This window comes from Melospiza melodia, chromosome 4, assembly GCF_035770615.1.
Source record: "Melospiza melodia melodia isolate bMelMel2 chromosome 4, bMelMel2.pri, whole genome shotgun sequence".
Classification (NCBI taxonomy): domain Eukaryota; kingdom Metazoa; phylum Chordata; class Aves; order Passeriformes; family Passerellidae; genus Melospiza; species Melospiza melodia.
In genome coordinates, this window is record NC_086197.1 from 55,713,048 (window position 1) to 55,731,978 (window position 18,931).

Below are 18,931 nucleotides of genomic sequence, written 5' to 3' on the forward strand. Positions count from 1 at the left end.
TCCTGCCTCCACTTTCCCTTTTTAGTTTTAAAAGTAGAGAATGTCTATCTAAACAGGTTCCTAGGCAAAGGGGGAGCTGAACACTGAAGTTGAATAGGTACTGTACTTAAAGTACTGAACTAAGATCCTTTTCTGAGAGTTTTCTTTAGTGCACAAGCCATGAGAGGAAGGTACTGAAATGTAAAAGAAATTGGAAGAGGAAGGGCGATTCTGACATGGCCTGCTAAAATAGTTGATTTAATCCTTACATTTTTCTGAGGCTAGCATTTCATATTTGAGCCCGTTTTTTGGCCACGGGGTGGACAATCATGACCAAGATCAGGCGTTTTGTACAGTAGCTACTGCACTAACAGTGCCTGGGGGAGCTACCCCTCAGTGTTACCTCTCTCGGCTGCCTTTGCAGAGAAGCTGAAAGCAAGCCCCACTGCAAGGCACGGGGCATCTTTCACCAGCAGCACCAAACTCGTGTTCTCTCCGCACAATCACCTGGGAAACACTACGAGCGAATCCTGCCTTTCCAAGTGCTTCTGTTTTAGGTAGGGCGTGTTCCCTGTTTTAGGAGATGGTTTTGCATGCGCCTGTTTTACAAGCGGAACTTGTATTATACATTGCATTACATTGTTTAGAGTTTGTTTTACACGCGAAACTTGTATTACGCATCCCATTACATTGTTTAGAGTTTGTATTTTATGCCGCGAAGCCGAATAAACCGGTTTGATTTGTAGCCCGTGCGCTGTTAATGGATCCATGGAACCTCTGGCGTGTCTGCAGGGCCTGGCCATTTCCCCGGCCCGGTTTTCCCTTACCGGGAGGCGGCGGGGGCGGCCCGGGCGCTCTGTCCCGCGGGGGCACCGAGAACGCCCACAGACCCCGGGGGGCGCGGCCTCACCTGCGCATGCGCAGTGCCGACAGCGCCGCCTCCCCACAAGCCTCGCGAGATCCTAGGTGACACCTGGGCTGGGCCGCGACTCGGGGCAGGCGGGACGATGGCAGCGGCAGCCGGGCGGCTCCTGGCGGCCACCGTGACTCGCTCGGGGCGTGCGGGCTGGGTCGGGCCGGGCCGGGCCCCGGCCTTGCCGCTGGTGCCCTCCCGGGGCGCCACTGTCACCCGCAGCGGCGCCATTTTGCCCAAGCCGGTTAAGGTGAGTGAGGGGCGAGCGGGCGGAGGCGGCAGCCACGGGTGGGAGCGGTCACCAATCGGTGCGGGTGCAGCTGTTGTGGGCGGGGCCGTGGAAGTGAGTGACAGTGTCTGGGACCAATGAGCGGGGCGCTGCCGGCGAGAATGCGGAAGCGCTGGGCCGCGGGAGGGAGACGGGAGCGGCCCCTGAGCGTGCGGGGCTCGCCGGGCCGGTGTCCCCCGCGTCCCCCCCCGGGTCAGGCAGCGCTGCGACGCAAGGGGGACGTCAGTACCCGCCTACGCGCCGCCCTTTGTCACCGACGGCCGCCCCCCCTCCCAAGTCACGGGTGTTCCCTGCCCCGGGCTGCCCGCTCGGTGGTAACGATATAATAAATACGTTTGTAACGCTATAATAAATACTCTCATAAAGCGCGGTGCGGTGACCGGGGCTTGGCACCGGGGACGCAGATCGTTCTGGGAGCCGCTTCTCGGCTCCTCCGCGTGCCTGGGGAGCCGGGAGTGCGCCGGTTCAGCCGAAGTGCGACTTGCTTGGATGTAAAGATCCACTTTTTACAATCGACTCCTTGCAGACGCCCTTCGGCCTCCTCAGAGTGTTCAGCGTCGTGATCCCTTTCCTGTATGTTGGCACTCAGATCAGTAAGAACTTTGCAGCCCTACTTGAAGAACATGATATCTTTGTCCCAGAGGATGACGATGACGATGATTAAAGGGTATGTCATTAACTACACCAGCAATCTAATTATTTGTGCTTCCCGTTTGGCTTGGGGCAGGGAGGGGAATCTCAGACTAGGAAATACAGGCAGCAACAGCTTAAAAGATGTACTTGCAGTTAAACACATGGACACAGATATAGCCTTTGGCTATGAACTTTTTTGTTTCGTACCAGAGTAGGCCAGACTGGTGTCTGTGCAATCTCCATGCCAGGCATTTCTTAGAGACTGGAAAAAGTGATGGAAAAAGTTTTAGATCTTGCTAGCTGAATTAGAAATAAAATGTAGTCAAGGAGGGTCTGTACTGCAGACAACAGAGAGACTTCAGTGTTCCTGCATTACATACACACCTAAAGTAGGACAGCAGAGCTGCTGAGGAGTCTGAAGCACACCTGCTATGAGGAGTGGCTGAGGGAGCTGGGGCTGTTTAGCCTGGTGAAAAGAAGGCTCAGGGGAGAGCTTATCACTCTCTACAACTACCTGAAAGGAGGCTGCAGCCAGGAAGGGTTCAATCTCTTCCCAATTAACAAGCAACAGGACAAGAGGAAATAGCCCCAGGTTTTGCTAGGGAACGTTTTGATTGGATATTAGGAAACATTTCTTCAGGGAAAGGGTTGTCCAGCATTGGAGCCGGCTGCCCAGGGAAGTAAGTGGTGGAGTCACATGCCCTACAGGTATTTTAGAAGAGGTGTAGATGAGGCACTTAAGGACATACTTTAGCAGTGGATTTGGCAGTACTGCGTTAGCAACTGGGACTCAATGAACTTGAAGGTCTTTTCCAACCTAAACGATTCCATGATTTTGTTCTACTTGTTTACCTGTTTAAAAGTCTTCTCCTGACTCACAGAATGACTCTTAAAACAGAATCATGTACTGTCTGAAATTCTGATATAGGTGAACAATTTAAGAGTATTCCAGAACCCATCAGAACAGACTGTCTGCTGGGTGTTACAATACTGGAGTAGTTGGACCATTCAGACTCATTGCAGAAAGGAAGAATGGAAATAATTCACCTTTATCTGCACTGCACTACACTTTCTACCATTTTCCATTTTCTGTTTAGCTTGCTCTTTTGTAAAGATTAGAGTTTGGGTATATTTGATTCTTTATAGAACAAAGAAACTGTTTTAGAGAAGTTGTTGTAAATCATGTAGATTTACAGTCAGTTTGGTGGGTGTATTCCAGTTGAAAAAGGGGCTTTCCAGCATGGCACTGTGCAGCTAAAAGCTAAGACTTAAAAGATTGCAAAGACTGCACTGGTCTGTTGTTAACTCCCTTTATGTAAACCCCATCTTGTGTAGTTTTGGGAGGAGGATGCAGACTGCAGCTCAGTAGTGTATCTGTAACACCTTGTTTTTCTATTTGCAGCACTGGAACAGAAGAACAGAAAGGAGAAAGCCATTGACAAAACAATGGTTCCAACATCTGTCACCTGTGTTTTGCCCTTCCCAAAGGGGACAGGGGGCTTTGTATCCCCTTTTGCCAGTGAGTGTCCTGCACATCTCTGTATGCTGGAAATCTGTAATCAGGGTTGAAGAAGTGCTTGATAGGCCCTGCGTCCTTGCACACACATGCTCACCTCATCAAAGACTGCTTGGGATGCCTTTAATTAGCAACATGGGAAACACTTAATTAAAGACCCAGAGACTGACATGTGCAACTTTGGTCCTGTGTTTTTATACGTTATTTTCCTATGTCCTAGCACTTCTGCCTTAACCTTTCTATCTCTGGATGTCTGTTCCAGTAGGGAGGCTCTCTTCATGCTTACTTTCTCTTTTGAGTCCTTTCAGTAACTCACTACTCATCTACAGGACATGTGGAATCCTAGGGGAAGCAGAGCCCCACAACACAGCCCTGTTAAAGAATGGAGTGCACGTTGACAATGGCACTATTCAACAACCTAGCAGCTGTATCTGATGGGGACTGTGTCATGAACTTCACTTCACTGAAGATGAAAGACAGTATTATCATCACTGAGTTAAATCTCTGAGTGGCTTTGGTAAAGGGTTGAGATCACAAGTTGCAAATGAACTTGTTCATGTGTTTTATAGCATTTCATCTCTGAATGCTGGCTCCAGGTATCCAATATTTCCTAGATAGTTCAGTACTTCCTTCTGAAAGAGCCCTAAGGTATTTGTTTTCTTCACTGTATGAACTTCAACTCCTCTTTTCATAAAAGTGTTTGCTATTGCACCTAAATCCTTGCATCATAGACTTTAAAGGTCTCCTTTGCTGTTATGGCACAGGAGGAGTATCTTTAGTCACAGCAGACCAGCTGTTCTCTCAAAATGATACCTTGAGAGGTTGGTCAATTATTTATTTTTCTTAAGCCAGCACTGCCCCAGTGTCTCATGGTTTCTGGTCACTAGATCTGGCCTCTTGATTGCCCACTTCTTCCTTCCTTATTGGTGTTGCTATTGAACTGGGAGCAGTGTATAGTTCCAACACCACATTTGTTCCCTTACTTCTTTGGCACAGCTTTTAATGTTTGCTCAGTAACTCTCCAGCATGGCTACTAGAGAAAAGGGAGCCTGTAATCTGAGTAACCCCGAGAGCTGCAGCTAAAGGCAGCTGTCAGGTTCTTGAGTCACTTGGTATCTGAGTTGCCCCCTCCATGCCCAAAGCCACCTGAGAAGCAGTTGTTCCAGTTTATCTGCTCTTGGGAGCCAAACATGTACCTACTTCTGTTTTAGATGTTGCCAAAATCCTTTACACTGCTTTGTCCCTCCTGGGCCCCTCCTGGCTTTGTCAACCCTGGAGGCCCAAGGTAGCTATGTACACATCCCTGAGGAGTGCTGTGTTACAGTCCTCATGGGGAAGAAAGCCCCAGGACTTACAGGATAAAAAGATGTTTATTTAGGCTGGATAAAAGAATTTTGAGTTTACTGCAAACATCCAGTGCTGGGCACATCTGGAAGAGCACCCAGTTACTTGCTGAAAACCTGTTCTCTGCTGAGAGAATAAATTCTCCTTATCCCTCTCAAAAGGGAACTAATAATTCCTGATTCAGTGGATGAGGTGATGGTGGGACGCCTTCTCCTGGCTTCAGAAGCTGTTACAGAGCCTTCCTATTCTGGAAAACAGTACAAATCCCCTTTTTCCAGGTAGTTTCATTTTACAGCAGAGAAATGGACTCTGCTGATGTTTTATTACACAAGGATTTATTTGCCTACCATTAGGATATTTTCTCTGGGAGAAGTGAAGGAGACTAATGTCCAATGTAAAACACAAGGTCAACAAAGTCATAGGATGAAATTGCAAGACACTGCATGAATACACTGCAGTGTCTTGCAATATCCCTAACATACCCCTCAAGCACAAGAACATTTCTGCCCTTTTGCTCACAGAGCTAACATCTACAGATGGGGCTATAGGCCAAGCACAAAGACCAGCAGCCAGGCTGTGTTGTGGTTACTCAGCAGACACCCCAGGGCAAGTGATGGGATAAATGCCATCCACTGAAAATACACACTGGCAAAACTAGGACATGACAGCTCTTCAAACAGATCATAATTGCTTGCACATGCTCTGGATTTGCCTAGTCATTAGGCTCCTAAGATGCTAGAGAATCTCTTGGTATGGATTTTTTTTTCTATGTATAGAACTTTATTTGTAATATAAGGCAGGAAGACACAGAGTCAGTTCCTCAAGGATTGTGGCCCGCATAGAATTTGGACAGAAAGTCTTTAGGTTGCGGGGTTTCCGTCTCGTGGAAGTACCTCATGATATGAGTCCTCTGCTTCCAGACATGAATGGTTTCTTGAAGCTCCATTTTTCCCTGCACACACACAAAAGAATTTTAGACTAGTTGGCAGAGCCCAAGTCTAACCACACAGTACTGAGAAAGTTATTTGAGTGAACTTAAAAACACCTACAAAAATAATAGCTGCATCAACAGTTCTGTACTCCTACAGCCTGCATGCATCACCTGCACTGTGACACAAATATACTGTTCCTGCCTTGGGACTTCCATGGATTTCTCTGCAGCACAGCTTCCCAGCCCTGTGACACAGGCAAGAGACTCTGTCCCCTTAAAACCTGCTTTGTTTCTTTCCTGACCCACACGTCCCATAAAATTGTACACAACATTCCTAATTTTCGAGCACCTCTACTGAATTTGGGTGAACAGCAACACTTCAGCTGTAAAATTAACTGCTGCCAAGTGCTTTGCACCAATATCACTGCCACTGAGACATGCAAATTCTTCACAATTCCATTCTTTTGTACTCATTTTATAGGATGGTAGCACAGCAAAATGAGACTGCCTGGAACTGTCACCTAGCATACTATCTAAGACTTTGTTTCCAGATTTTTTCATCATGTAAAGTCAGAGTAATTGTCTTGAAATGCAAGAAACAAAACAGGTGAGCATGGCAGTCATTGTTTGGAAGCTTTCTAATGCATTAGAATTGCACAGGTGAGTTACTGTTGCTCACAGGTGAGTTACTGTTGTTGAAGCCTGAGGTGCTGATTATTGCTTTGAAGCATCTATAACGCACCATGAGATATGTTACAGAGCTGGAGTGTTCTGCCACCCAAAACCAGCTTCCCACCAAGTACTGACACTGTAATATATGTTTCAGAATCAGTGAAGAAAACTATTTTCTGATCCAATGAAGTACTGTAGAGCGAAGAAAGTTCATTTTTAATAGTAAACTAGTGAGCAGCACCTATTTTCCCTTTGATTGTTGTTGTTAAAAAAAGGGCGAGCAAACAACAAAAAAAAGGAACAAGCTTAGTGTTAATTAATTGTCGCTTTGCTTGACATACACTTGCTGAATTCTAAAGCCACCTGATCCCTTATCAACAGGTTTGCTGACACAGATATTACCAATCCAACTGCAAAAGACAACCACTCCATAGACAGGCTGGTACAAAGTTGTTCCTCTCCTCCATCACACTCACCACCATCAGCCATATTCTCTGCAGCTTCAACAAATCAGAAGTAACAGTGTGTACCTTAATAACCAGCATGTCTATCACGCGTGGATCCGTAACGTGGGCGTTCTTCATGAACATCTCCCGCACCTTGTTCCGCCCCTGTTTCACCGTGATGTCCAGCTGGTACAGGTGCACTAAGAGAAACACAACACCTACTGCGGTCATCCACGTCGTTCTGCACTTGTTCCACCAGCAACGCGCAACTCAACCCTAAAAATCGCTACACTGTCACTCGTCCGGCTTCACCAATGTCACTAAGGCCGTTCCGACCTTGAGCCCGAGCGGCAGGCCCCGCGTCCCTCACCCACCCGTGTTGGGCACCTCGCGGTACCAGGCCCGGTACAGCTCCCTGACGCGCCGCTTCGCCTCGCCGAGGTCCCGGCTGAAGATCGGCTTCACGGCGGCCGACACCACCCCCTTGCCCGCCACCGCCATCTTGATGCCACCGCCACCTTCTCCGCCGCCCGCGGGAGCGCGCAAGGCAGGGCAACTGCTCCTATTGGCCAGCTGAGCTGCCACTCCAGCCTTTTGGGCCGGCTGCCTCCTATTCAATAGGTCAGAAGAAACGCCAATCACCCAGTCACCGTGCTGAAAGGGGCGGAGCAGCTGCTGGCTGGGCCCACACCAGGCCCCGCCTCCTGAGGCCGTGGGTCTGCCCCGCCCCTCAGAGCCCGCTCCTCCCTCAGGGCAGGGCTGGGGCTGTGATTTGGAGCGAGCCATTTGTTCCCTTTGCCCTGGAACGCCACAATCGGCTGCTGTTCGGTCAGGCAAGTGGGCTTTCTCTCTGTCACTCTTGCATGCTGGAAAAGACACTCCCTACTTTAGCTATACCCACGTTTTATCCAAATAAGCGAGTGCCGGAACCTCTCCAAAGTTAAGTTCCCTTTAAACACACTGGGGAATGTGCTGGCCCCTATAAATCTGAACACATGCAGTTTGATGTCACTGAACAGATCAGAAAAGTAACACTGAAATGATCTTGAAAGGCGCAGGTGCTGGGTGTGAGGAGAGAAATCTCAGGTGAGTATCTGAGGCAGGAGCACAGCTGGACTGAGGCAACCAGAAAGAGGAGGGGCGAGAAAGGAGATTTCGCATCACTTTTATTCTTTCAAGTTATTTTGTTGATGAAAAGCATAAATGTGCAAATGTGCAGTTCCTGCTGAAGTTCAGATCTTAATTTTGTTAGTAAGTATATGCATAATTCCATAGCTTTCGTAGCTTCCAAAATTACTATTACACAAAATTACTACTCCACACGTGCACTTGATATCAGAATTATTTATTTTTTTTAGTGGTGGTTATATGTAGGAGCTCCTTTGTGCTACTATCTCTTTAGATATGGTAAGTGGGCAACTTCTAATTTAAACATCAACATATCGTTGTATCTTGCAAACAATTTGTCAGGGATATTGCAAGAAGAAAGAGAGAGGCAACTCTGAAATCTGTGGCCATACAGTTTCAAACAGTGTTAACTCCATCCCAAGGTGAGTTCCAAACCTGTCCTAGAGCTGACTTTATGTAATGCCAAAAAATAAAAAAAAAAAATAATTGAAGGAGATAATAAATCTAAACACCAGAATTTCTCTTTAAATGTATTTATGGAAATTTCTGTATTTCACAAATGATCTTCTTCTGTGGCTTAAACACCATCTGGATTATTTATGTACTCCTTGGTATTTACTCCTGTTGGAGACATAGTGTGACATAAGGGCTGTCAGGATTAAAACTTACTTTCTTTGAGGCTAGAAATGAAGACAATGCAATATTTGTTCAACACACAGAAGTGTGTAATAAACAGGAAGGAATGAAGGGGACATGAATGTCCTGGATGGTAAGATTTTCCAGAAGCACTACACTGAAACTACATTGTAATGTCACCTTGTTGTTGAAGCTGAAGCTCTCTTGTCTGATTCAAGAAGCACAATTGGAATTAAGCTCAACAAGATGCTGGCCTAGATCCTTACTTTACACAGCTGTGGCCTTCTGCAGAGACTTGAGATTGAACGTGGCACGATCCTGCCTAGACCTGCAATGCTCCTGACAGAGTTTGGACAGTGGTGGTCTGTCAGTGAAAGGGGAGTGGTGTGCACCTATCTTGGGAGAGCTCGCAGCAGGTATGGGTGTGGAGAGTTGGTGAGTGCAAAGTGACCGTCCTGCCGTGGCCTGGGCTGGTCCTCAGGGAGCACAAAAGTGAACTTCTGCAGGAGAGTGGTAAAGAAGAGAAAGAGCTCCATCCTGGCTAGCTGTTCTCCCGGACAGGCACGGCGACCTGCAAGAAAGGGAAGAGGAAGTGTGTCAGAGAGGGCAATAATCGATGCCGGAATTGCCGTGGGGGGATCAGATCACCCTCCAGCTGTGCTTCTGACCTGCAGCTGGATCTTCCCCTCAGACTTACCTGCTGAGAAGGGCAGGAAGGCCTCTGGTTTCACAAACTGCCCCTTTGCATCCAGGAAGTGTTCAGGGTAAAACTCGTTTGGTTTCTCCCAGACTGTCTCATCCTTCAGCACCGAAGACAAGTTGGTGATGATTGTCGTCCCCTGCACTCCCCCACAAGAGGAAACAACTTAAGTGAGACCAGCAGCATTATCGTGGCACAACAGAACAGTGCTGGTCCCTCTTTAGTCCCTGACTGCCAACTAATAGCCCCCATTTCCACTTCTGCATCTTATTTGAAGCAGAGGTAAAGCAAGGCCCTTTTCCAATGGCATTTGGTGCCTGCCCTACACTCTGAAGCACCTGAACTTTTGCAATTTGTAGTCTTACAGAGGCTGTAATGTGCAAATGCCAATTTCTCGGTTACACAGTGGAAACAGCCTCTGCTTCTCAGATCCTCCTGGACTTGTTTTATAGCTGCAGAGAAAAAGCAAGCTGACTGACAGACTTCAAAGCCCAACTTTTGCACGGACCAGGGAAAATTGCAAAGCTTTCCTGTTTCACATGTCAAGGTTCTAAATCAGAGGAGATACCACACGGCTACAAAAAAATCCCAGGCTTAAATTCTGCCACTGCTGCCAGGGCAGCTGCTGGTCACAATGAAACTGGCCTGAATGCCAATGGCATCTGAGTAGCTTCAGAGATTAGAATTGGACTGCTAGCATCTCAGGAAAGCCAGTAAGCTGGTGTTCAGTGCCTCCAGAGAGTCTGTTAGGCTGCTTCTGACAGGCAGTGAATACCACGGTTCATTGAGAGGAAAGGAAACCTTTGCACTGAGCTGCCACTGCAGTTGTGTTCCCATACAACAAGTGTGAGCCTAGAACACAGATGTGACCATCTGCCTGAATTTAGCAGTTCAAAATGTCCTATTTTAGTGCTCAGCAGTGACTGTAATTGGGGCTGGAAGTGAAATGCTGCAGGGTTGGATGGGATCATCCCCACCCCGTGCATGGCAGCTGCAAAAGGAGAGGTTGCTGTGTTGCTTGTGTGGTCACGGTCACCTTGGGAATAAAGAAGCCTTGCACCTCGGTGTCCCGGTATGTCATGTGAGGTAGCCCAACAGGAACAATATCCCCACAGCGTTGCACTTCATGGATCACAGCATTAGTGTAAGGCATGCTTGCTTGGTCCATCATGCTGGGCGGTCTCTCTCTGCCAATCACTCTATCAATCTCTGCCTGGACCTTACCTGAAAGCAGAAGAGATAAAGAATTGGAGGACCCTTAGAGAACCAGAGGCAGCTGGTACAAGCTGAAGGAAGACTGGCTGCAGGAGATTGTAAGCACTGTGTGAGAACAGGACCAGCTGTTTTAGACAGGAAGGCATTTTTCAGTTGATCAGTGGCTATGTATAACTGTTCTTTGCTCATAGCACCCTTATTAAGGCCTTGCCACTTGATAGGCTACCTTACCCCTCCTCTATGCAGGAATTAGAGAATTTAAACCAATCAGCATCTATTCTAAATACTGGAAGAGCCTACACTGACCACAGCCAGTCCCCAGATGAAGCCCTCAAAATGAAGGCAAGAGCAAACTTGCCCTTCAAACTCCAGTCTTTTTATTTTGGCAACCTCCTGCCAGAACAGCTGTTTGGGAAGTGTTTCTCCTCTGTTTCTGCTAGACCAACAGTCATCAAAGCTGTTCCTCATTGCGAAATCCTTGTAGAAAAATGAGTCTTGAAAGGAAGAGGCTCCATTTCTGCAGGTAAGTTTCTGACTTACTCTGTATTTCTGGGTGGAGAAGCATGTACAGCAATGCCCACCGGAGAGTGGTGGAGGTGGTCTCAGAACCAGCTGTGAACAAGTCCAGGGTCACCAGACGAAGGCTCTTATAGTGGAAACCATTCTCTTCAGCTGCCTTACCCTGTGGAGAGCAAAAAAGTGGGTGATTGGAGCTGCGGTATTTGCTGGGCAACAACACCTCTGTCCTAGAGTTCTGAGAAGCACTAGATCCATTTTTTAGCGTGTGTTCCTGCTTTTTATTGGTAGACCGGCCTACAGCACAAGCAACAGTCTGAGCATGAGTGATGTACTTTGTAGCTCCGTTACCTCCTGTATTTGAAGGCCCTCAACCACCTCCAGCATACTCAGAGAAGAATGCTACTCCTGCCTTCAGGACAGATGTAAACACCTTGTGCCTTCAGCTCAAACAGACAGCAGGCCCTTGCCACTCACTGTAGCATCTTCCCCCAGAGGAAGTGGAGCACACTTATTCAGGTTTGATCAGATGATAAAAGCCACAGAGGAGAGAGGAGGCTGCATTGATGTGGCAAATGCAAAATTAGCATTATTTTAAGGGGGTTATCTCTAGCTATGCATTACAGATTCTCGCTGCTCCTGCCCTGGTGTTTTCTTACTACTGAAAAATAAAAAAAACAAGGATCAGGGCTATCAGGTTAAAGGATTATTGCTTCCTACTAAATCTGCAACACCACTTCTAGCAAAACTGGTCTCCCATCCAAATGCTAATTGAGCTCAAATTTGTTAGCATATGAGATATGACAAGCTCTCTGCATGAGTTCACCTGCTTGTCTTTTCTAATCCTCTCTATACTTCCCTTTCCTAGGGACTAGCTTCTGTTAAGTTACTCTGTATATTTAGATGCTGTTGTAATATGGATAGCAATTAATAATGCATTTAAGACTCACAGTTATTCCAAGAAAAGATCTCAGACAAGGGAGTTTGGGATGGACTTGACCCAAGTTAACTCAGGAGAGGGATTTATCAGACTGGCTTTCAGGTGATGTTAGTGAACAGAAGAGAGATGTGACAAGAGGCAGCACCCACCCCCAGGCTGTACTGCTCAGTGCAGAGTAACGTGGGTCACGTTGCTCTGCCCATGGGCTGGAGGTGCCCGATCCCCACAGCACGGCAGGGTTTGTAATGCAGAGCAGCAGTGCAGTCTGAGGACTTGGATGGGGGAAGTGATTTGCAAGCAGAATTTGGTAATATGGCTCCTCTGGCACTTGAAATGTAGTGAATCCATGTGGAGAAACATATGGCAGATGGACAGGCCAACCCAAATATCTTTAACTTTTATACTGACTTTGTGCCTGACTGAATTCAAAGAAAGACTCCTTTTAATTTCAGTGAAGTTCAGAATTTAAGCCTTCCTCTGAGATCTAGAAAATGAGTTCTTAGCAAGCAATTCAAATATATATATATATCCCAAAGGAGACACTGGTTTCAAATCATATCTTGGTTTAAAGGCAGCCTATGGATGGGGCAATGACTTCAAAAAGTCAGTCTGTTGCTCCAGTTTATGACTGATCTTGAGGCATCAGTCATTGAGGCGCTGACATTACACAGAACCTTGCATGCTGACTTGTTCCCTGGTGCAAACTTAGGACATTTAGCGAATTCTCAATTATTGCCTTTTAGAAGCCTTCATATTTTTGTAGGCTGGAAGGAAGGAAGTTCCTAGATAATAAAGGAAGTGTGAAGGCAGAAAATGGAAACAAGGACATCAATAGATAACATGGTGTCCTCAGACAATAAAAGAGGTTCCGGCATGAAGAATACCTTTCTTCTCAAGATACAGCATGGAATGAAAAAGTAGGAAATTAGTTGGTAAGAGGTTTTGTGCAGCTCTAGGAGGAAAGTCAGCTTCACAGGTTTGAACTGGCAAAGAAACTACTCCTGATCCTGGAGGATCTGCTACCTTCTGCATTTCCTTTAAAAATACATCCGTGATATCTCGGGTGTAAGCAGGGTCCCAGGTCTTCGCATGTTTATCTATGGCCTCATCTATGAAGTCCATTAACTCCCTTTGTGCTCGAAAAAGCGTCTGTGCCACTCCAGGGATCCGCACCAAAGTGGGCACCACGTTAAGAAGCTGGGGTGTGAGAACCAAAGAGGGAACAAAGAAAGAGAGAGGAGATATTTATTACATGATGGAAAAAAAAAAGAAAAAATGAGGAAAACACAATTCACTCAAGTAATTCACAAAAAAATGAGAAAACCACAATTCTATCAAGGGCAGCTTCTTACAGCTTGTGGCTTACCTGAGGCAGGAATCCAGTTTCCTGATCCAAGGAGTTTTGAAATAACCTTGACAGCTTCTTGAATGTCTCATCACCATAGTCAAAACGGTCTCCAAAGACAATGTGGCAGATCATGTTGCTGACAGCATTATTTAAGGGAACATGTATATCAAAAGATTTACCTGAAAATGGAAATGGAGACCAAGCCATGAAGCTCAGCAACACCAAACTGCTGAACTTCATCTGTCAGCAGTGAGAATACACAAATGCCACCTTGATGACACCAGGAGAAAATGCCCCAAACCACTCAAAGCATCACTCACTCTAGGAAGTGAAATAATCTCATTCTTACTAATATTTAGTTGCTCTATGTTTAAAGAAGAAAATTCCCAAGAAAAACTGAGCTGTGGGGCTGTTCTGTAACTTGACAGGTAACTCTTTGTTCTGTGTCTGGACGGCAGGCTGTGAACTCTCATCTGCACTTTTATTGCATGTGATAATATCAGTATGTTCCACTAAACCTCATCAAGTAGAGTTACTGAGCTCTGGGAATAACTCTGTTTTACCTCTCTCTAATTTCCTATTTGTTTACTGATTCAAATGGATTAGTGTTACAGTAGCCCCACTGTGTAAAGCAGAAGAGGCTCCAAGGAGGGCACATAGACTAGGAATACTGCATTTGCATGGGAAGAGAGCCCTGCATGCAAACAGCAGTGGCTGTAGCATTACTCCTCTCTGCATCACTGTATGGCCTTTTTCTGTGATTTCCCCATCCTTGTGGATGTCACAAACCTTCTTCAGACTTGATTTCAGAACAAAGAAATCCAGCTTCCTCTACCACTCGCTCCTCCAGGGATTTCTTTCCCATCCCAAAGTTCCTCAGCGTAGAGAGTGCAAATCTCCTTAGCTCCTTCCAGACGTGCCCATATCTTGCTACAACAATCCCTGGAATTGTGGATGAGCAAGAAATGTCAGATATCTGGCTTGTACATCAAGTGAATGGTGCTAGAGAACAGCAGTTGTGAGTCTGGAGGTACAGGTCTGTATGGATAGATGAAACAGTCTGACCTTGTGCAGCTTGTTCAGACAGCAATTCAGAAAAGGATCACTGCACCTTCTAAAGCTTGTGCATGGCTGGCAAAGGTGCAGGGGGATTCAAAGGGATCAACAAGGGCTGCTAAGGATAAAGGAATCACCTCTCCAAAACATTCAGCATTGTTCCCATAGCTTGTGTGAACTGGGTAGCAGCATGTGCCACCACACAGGAGCTGAGGATGTGATGTGGGCAGGATGTAGGAAAATACTCTGTCTTGAATTAAATTATCATATTTTTTGCAACAACTTACATGTACCATTTTCCATAAGCATTTTGTCTTACATAAGCACTGTAAGTACTAATTTGTGGCTGTTGGGAGCTGGCAGAAAGGTTGTACCATGTACAGTGTCCTTACACAGCTGAAGAAGTGTGTGATTGCTGGAGCTCTACTACAGCCATGAAGGGGAGCCCCCATTTAATCAAATCCAAGTTTATCACCACCAAAGGGTGCCAGACATGCAAGGAGGCTGACCAGGGGGACACACAAAGGTGCACTGCACTGAGAAAATCTTGCCTCTACCCAATCCTTCCCTTGCTAGTGCCATCAAGGAATATCCATTGTCATGGGACTTGCCTTCACAATTCTTTCCATAGCCCATATGTTCGTATATTGGAAAGTGCGGCCGGTCAGCAAAGTCCTCTGATTTGTGGACCAGGGCTTCCTTCACTGTTTTATACCCATTCAGCACTACCACGTTGGTCCAGCAGTTCTGGAGACTGAAGATGTTTCCAAACTTCTTCTGAAGCTGCCGAGATCAGAAAGCATGTCTGTTGCAGTTTGAATTTATGTTTTGATTCTTTGTTATGTGGTTTGTTCTGTTGTACCCCCATGTTCTCCCCGAGTTAGTGTTACCCTTCCTCAAAGCTGTCCCTCATGCCATTCCCCGCCCCTTGTCCCAGCTGTTTCCCTGCCTCTCATGGTAACCCAGCCCGTGATTCCCGAACCTTCTCTGCCACTTTAACCACTTAAACCTGGTTCGTGTCATGGCTTGTGGCTGGCACCTTAGAGCGAGTGGCTCTAAAGGTTCTGCCTCTGGTAAATCCCTGTACTGAGGCAGTTCCCCACTCCAGGCTTGGCACCAGAGTTCCAAGAGCTGGCCCAGGCTCTGGCAGTCGCTTCACATGTCCTTGAAAATGAGCTGAGTGTAACATCAGAAATATCACCATATCTTTCTTTAGGGCATTTACTACTGAGTGAACTTTGAGGTACTTTTTTTCAGAGATCTTCAGCTGATCTTTGACCTTGAACTTTGCAATGTATCAGCTCCAAACAGTGCCAAGCAGCAGCTGTAGCAGGATCAATGCCCTGTAAGTGGAAAAATGTAGAACACACCTACCCTGGCCAAACTGTTGTCATGAACACTGTGCGAGTACTTTTAATTTTGTCAAGAACCTTTGTGGGAATATTTAAAGACTGCATGCTCAATAATGAATTATTTCGTAATGGTTCTATTTCTTTTGATCTGAAAGGCTAAGTAAGTTCTCAGTTGGTCTACTTCTGCTGAAGGAAGTATTGATAATAAAGTGACATGTAATTTGCATTTCAAGATGCATTTGTACCTAAAGATCTACCCAGAGACAGGTTTCCAGAAACATGGTTGGGAAAGGCAATTCCACACTGGAGTTCCAGGTCAACTTTCTCCCTAAGAAGAGTGTACATATCTAGTACAACTGGTAACTGGAACCCTACATCTGCTGTGATCTGTGAGCCTCATAAAGCTGAATCAGGATGGCTGCACAGGGAATCCTGTCAGCTCCATGGGAGCTGGCCATGGAGCAAAGCCTTCTCCAGGTAGACAAGCCCTTTAATGGGACATGGACTCCTGGGCAGGCTGGTCAAAGCTCCCTTGCTAGTCAGGAACACTGAGCATATCTCAGAAGTATGTTGTTTCAAGACAGTGCAAGAGTAGCAAAACCCCACAGTTTTCTTCTACTTTTTTTCCTGTCTTTTTTTCTTTGTTTAAAAGCTAAGGTTCTTGATTTCTTCACTGTAGCATTGAAAGGAATTGAAGTACTTAATAATGTATTTGCAATAGGGTTGAAAAGGGGATTAGCACTTAGAAATGCTAATTAGAAATTCATCAATAAAAATGATTACTGGTCAAGACTGTGGTTAGTATGACCCTGACATGAAATTATTTGAAAATGGGAAGCTTTTGGTCTACATGCAAGCAAATCATACAAATGCTGTATTTAGTTTCTCCACTTGCAAGTTTTGGACACGCTGTTCTAGAAAAGAGGACTTTAGGATTTGCAAGTTGAAGCACAAAACACCCCTGGTTTATCTGCTGCAGGCTGTGAAAGCCCTGCTTTCCCTTTGAGAAAAGGTAAGCCCTGACTTTAAATAGGAACCTACTGAGATTTTGGGCATTGCTGCAGGGGCACATCCCACAAGCTGGTCTCCTTAACTGAGAATGTGACATGCTTGCAGGCATGCTTCAGTAACTCCCAGGGAAGCCTGCCATTCCTGCAGCCACATTCCCAGCACACAGATATTTGTTTGTCTTCCATTGTTTGCACAACCCCCTGCTCCTTTGCCTCCAGGCCTGCCCACAGGTCAGGCTTGCAGCCAGCTCTACAGCAGCCCCTGTCACTGGGACACAGCAGTGCTCGCCCACGGAGCTCATACAGTGATGGGGAGATAGAGGTTGGGAAGTGTTGGTGCACAATTATCTCTTTGTCTGTGTGGGGCACATTAGTGTCCTTGAGCAGTGACTTGCTTCATCCTGGACTTCGGAGAGGGTAGTGATACTGAAGTTGGCCAAAAATAAACTTTCCAACATAATCTGAAGTATTAGAAAGCAGATATGCTTTACTGTAGCACACGACTCCTCTAATAGATTGAGTGTCATGAAATGCTCTTTACAACAGGGTATTTATTGCATCATGAACATACATATCCATAGCAGCATGCTTCCCAGCTACTACATAGATATCCTTTTCCTAGGACTTATCTGCACCCATCTGCCTCCTGCTGGAAGTCCTTTCATGGTCCTAGAGGGTCACTGAAAGCTGTCTCTGGAAGTCAGACTCGCTGAGTGGTTCAGTATTACAAGTGACGTTCCCTTGAACATTTTCTTTGATCGTGTGCACGTTTCTTGTTACATAACTTGCCAAAACACCCATCATATTCCTCATTATCTGTTTATCCACTGTTTCCATGTTTATCATCCTGTGTGCATATTTTTACATTCCTTTACCTTTTTTTGCTAGTTAGTCTTAAAGCTCTCTCTAGCAATTTCAGGGGAAAGGAAAATTCCTGTTCTCCATGTTATGTACCTGTAGCTGGTGCCAGGGTGTGACCCAGCCCTCCTGGGCCCATGGTGGATTGTATGTGGAGGGTTTTGCTCAGAGGCTGCCACTCACCTGGCCGAAGGAGCGGTGAGGGTTGTGGAAGTCAATGGAGAACATGGTCCCGATGAATGGCAGCGAGGCTGGGCCCGGCGGGTAACGGCTCCACTTCTTTCTGCGCTTCATGAAGTCAAGCAGTAAAGTAAACACTGTAAGAAAGACTCCCAGTATAGAGATGTTGCTCCAGATGGATGACAGCTGGGACCCCAGCCACAGGAGCAATGCCATCTTGTAGCCTGTCTACTCTTTGTTTTTCCTCTTTTGACCCAAGACTGTTGCTGCCTCCTTTTGCCTTTTCTCTTCTCCTCTCTCACTTTCTTGCCCTTACAGCCGCTCCTTTCTCCTTGCTTCCTCCTCTTCCCCACACTGCCTTTTTCTGCTGCTCCTCTCTCCCTGCACTTGCTGGCTTTTAAATATGAACCTTGGCTCTACCTCTAAGCTCCTCCTCTGCTAGGTTCAGCCTTAGGGGAGTGGAGATGAGGGTCATCCCTCCTCCTCCCCCTCTTCTTCATCCAAGGCCAGAGCTCAGAGTCCTCTGTTGCTGCTGAAAGCGGCAGCTGGTGCCAACAGTGAACTCAGTGGGGCAGGGCTGGCTGAGCCCTGGGTGTTTGGGTGCCTTTTCTCACAGACAAGGAGAAGTTCACAGGCAACCAGTCCTGCTGCATTCTCATGGGACAATTTGGAAAGGGGTTATTTAAATGTGTGTCACTTTCTTGTTAGTACGGGCAAGTCAAGGAAGAAGCAGCTCCTAAACACAGATCATACAGGTTTCTCTTTGCAGGCTAAAGAGGGGGTTCCATTGGAACTTGAGAGAATTCAAGTTAGACCAAACATTCTCTTACAGAAAGCACTTACTACAGCAATTAGCTTAGAACAGTCCCCTGAGATTTTAAAAATAATTTATGTTTCTAGGATTAAAAGTTTTTACCAAACTCCAAGTGTCAGTCAGCACAATGCCCTCAGCTTCTGTGGAACACAGCTCAGCTGCAAGAAGAAGTCACATATATTACAAGGTGCCTCAAATATCCAGCCTTTGGGGCAGTAGTAATCCCAACACAATTATGCAGTCAGTCAAAGTATTTCCTAAAGCAGCACCGTTGTGTGCTCCTGGCATCCCTGCCAATGGAGATCAACAAGCCTTGCTCTTAGGACAGTCACTCTAGATAAAAAGAAGCAGTAAACCCATCACAGCTTGATCTGTTGTTGTAGTGTGTTCGTTAAGTTCATTTAATTCCTCCCCCATTTTATGTATCTTCTCCCCCCTATTTTGTGTAAAATGGT

The 18,931-nt window shown here is 46.3% G+C and overlaps 3 protein-coding genes across 3 annotated transcripts; 1 reads left to right on the forward strand and 2 right to left on the reverse strand.

Moving 5' to 3' along the window:
* Window positions 1–986: 986 nt before the first annotated feature.
* Window positions 987–3,508, forward strand: SMDT1 (single-pass membrane protein with aspartate rich tail 1). Its single transcript, XM_063154656.1, has 3 exons — window positions 987–1,142; window positions 1,708–1,848; window positions 3,217–3,508. Exons 1-2 carry the CDS (start codon window positions 987–989, stop codon window positions 1,843–1,845), a joined length of 294 nt encoding a protein of 97 aa, XP_063010726.1. The 3' UTR covers window positions 1,846–1,848; window positions 3,217–3,508.
* Window positions 3,509–5,427: 1,919 nt separating this feature from the next.
* Window positions 5,428–7,267, reverse strand: NDUFA6 (NADH:ubiquinone oxidoreductase subunit A6). Its single transcript, XM_063154655.1, has 3 exons — window positions 7,098–7,267; window positions 6,808–6,923; window positions 5,428–5,626 (listed from the first exon to the last, which is right to left on the reverse strand). The coding sequence occupies exons 1-3, from the start codon at window positions 7,222–7,224 to the stop codon at window positions 5,495–5,497; spliced, it is 375 nt and encodes a 124-aa protein (XP_063010725.1). The 5' UTR covers window positions 7,225–7,267; the 3' UTR covers window positions 5,428–5,494.
* A 605-nt stretch (window positions 7,268–7,872) lies between these two features.
* LOC134417435 (cytochrome P450 2D14-like) lies at window positions 7,873–18,066 on the reverse strand. Its single transcript, XM_063154657.1, has 9 exons — window positions 17,666–18,066; window positions 14,874–15,045; window positions 13,996–14,148; window positions 13,225–13,385; window positions 12,882–13,055; window positions 10,943–11,084; window positions 10,224–10,411; window positions 9,185–9,326; window positions 7,873–9,058 (listed from the first exon to the last, which is right to left on the reverse strand). The coding sequence occupies exons 1-9, from the start codon at window positions 17,876–17,878 to the stop codon at window positions 8,880–8,882; spliced, it is 1,524 nt and encodes a 507-aa protein (XP_063010727.1). The 5' UTR covers window positions 17,879–18,066; the 3' UTR covers window positions 7,873–8,879.
* Window positions 18,067–18,931: the final 865 nt, after the last annotated feature.

Excerpts from the sequence above, each read along its gene's own strand:
- SMDT1 (XM_063154656.1), top strand. The coding sequence starts at position 987 with ATGGCAGCGGCAGCCGGGCGGCTCCTGGCGGCCACCGTGACTCGCTCG. Across the intron at positions 1,143-1,707 it reads TTTTGCCCAAGCCGGTTAAG|ACGCCCTTCGGCCTCCTCAG; the intron begins GTGAGTGAGGGG and ends GACTCCTTGCAG.
- NDUFA6 (XM_063154655.1), bottom strand. The coding sequence starts at position 7,224 with ATGGCGGTGGCGGGCAAGGGGGTGGTGTCGGCCGCCGTGAAGCCGATC. Across the intron at positions 6,924-7,097 it reads CCGCGAGGTGCCCAACACGG|TGCACCTGTACCAGCTGGAC; the intron begins GTGGGTGAGGGA and ends TGTTTCTCTTAG. Across the intron at positions 5,627-6,807 it reads TAGACATGCTGGTTATTAAG|GGAAAAATGGAGCTTCAAGA; the intron begins GTACACACTGTT and ends GTGTGTGTGCAG.
- LOC134417435 (XM_063154657.1), bottom strand. The coding sequence starts at position 17,878 with ATGGCATTGCTCCTGTGGCTGGGGTCCCAGCTGTCATCCATCTGGAGC. Across the intron at positions 15,046-17,665 it reads CTCACCGCTCCTTCGGCCAG|CTTCAGAAGAAGTTTGGAAA; the intron begins GTGAGTGGCAGC and ends TGATCTCGGCAG. Across the intron at positions 11,085-12,881 it reads TTTTAAAGGAAATGCAGAAG|GGTAAGGCAGCTGAAGAGAA; the intron begins GTAGCAGATCCT and ends TGCTCTCCACAG.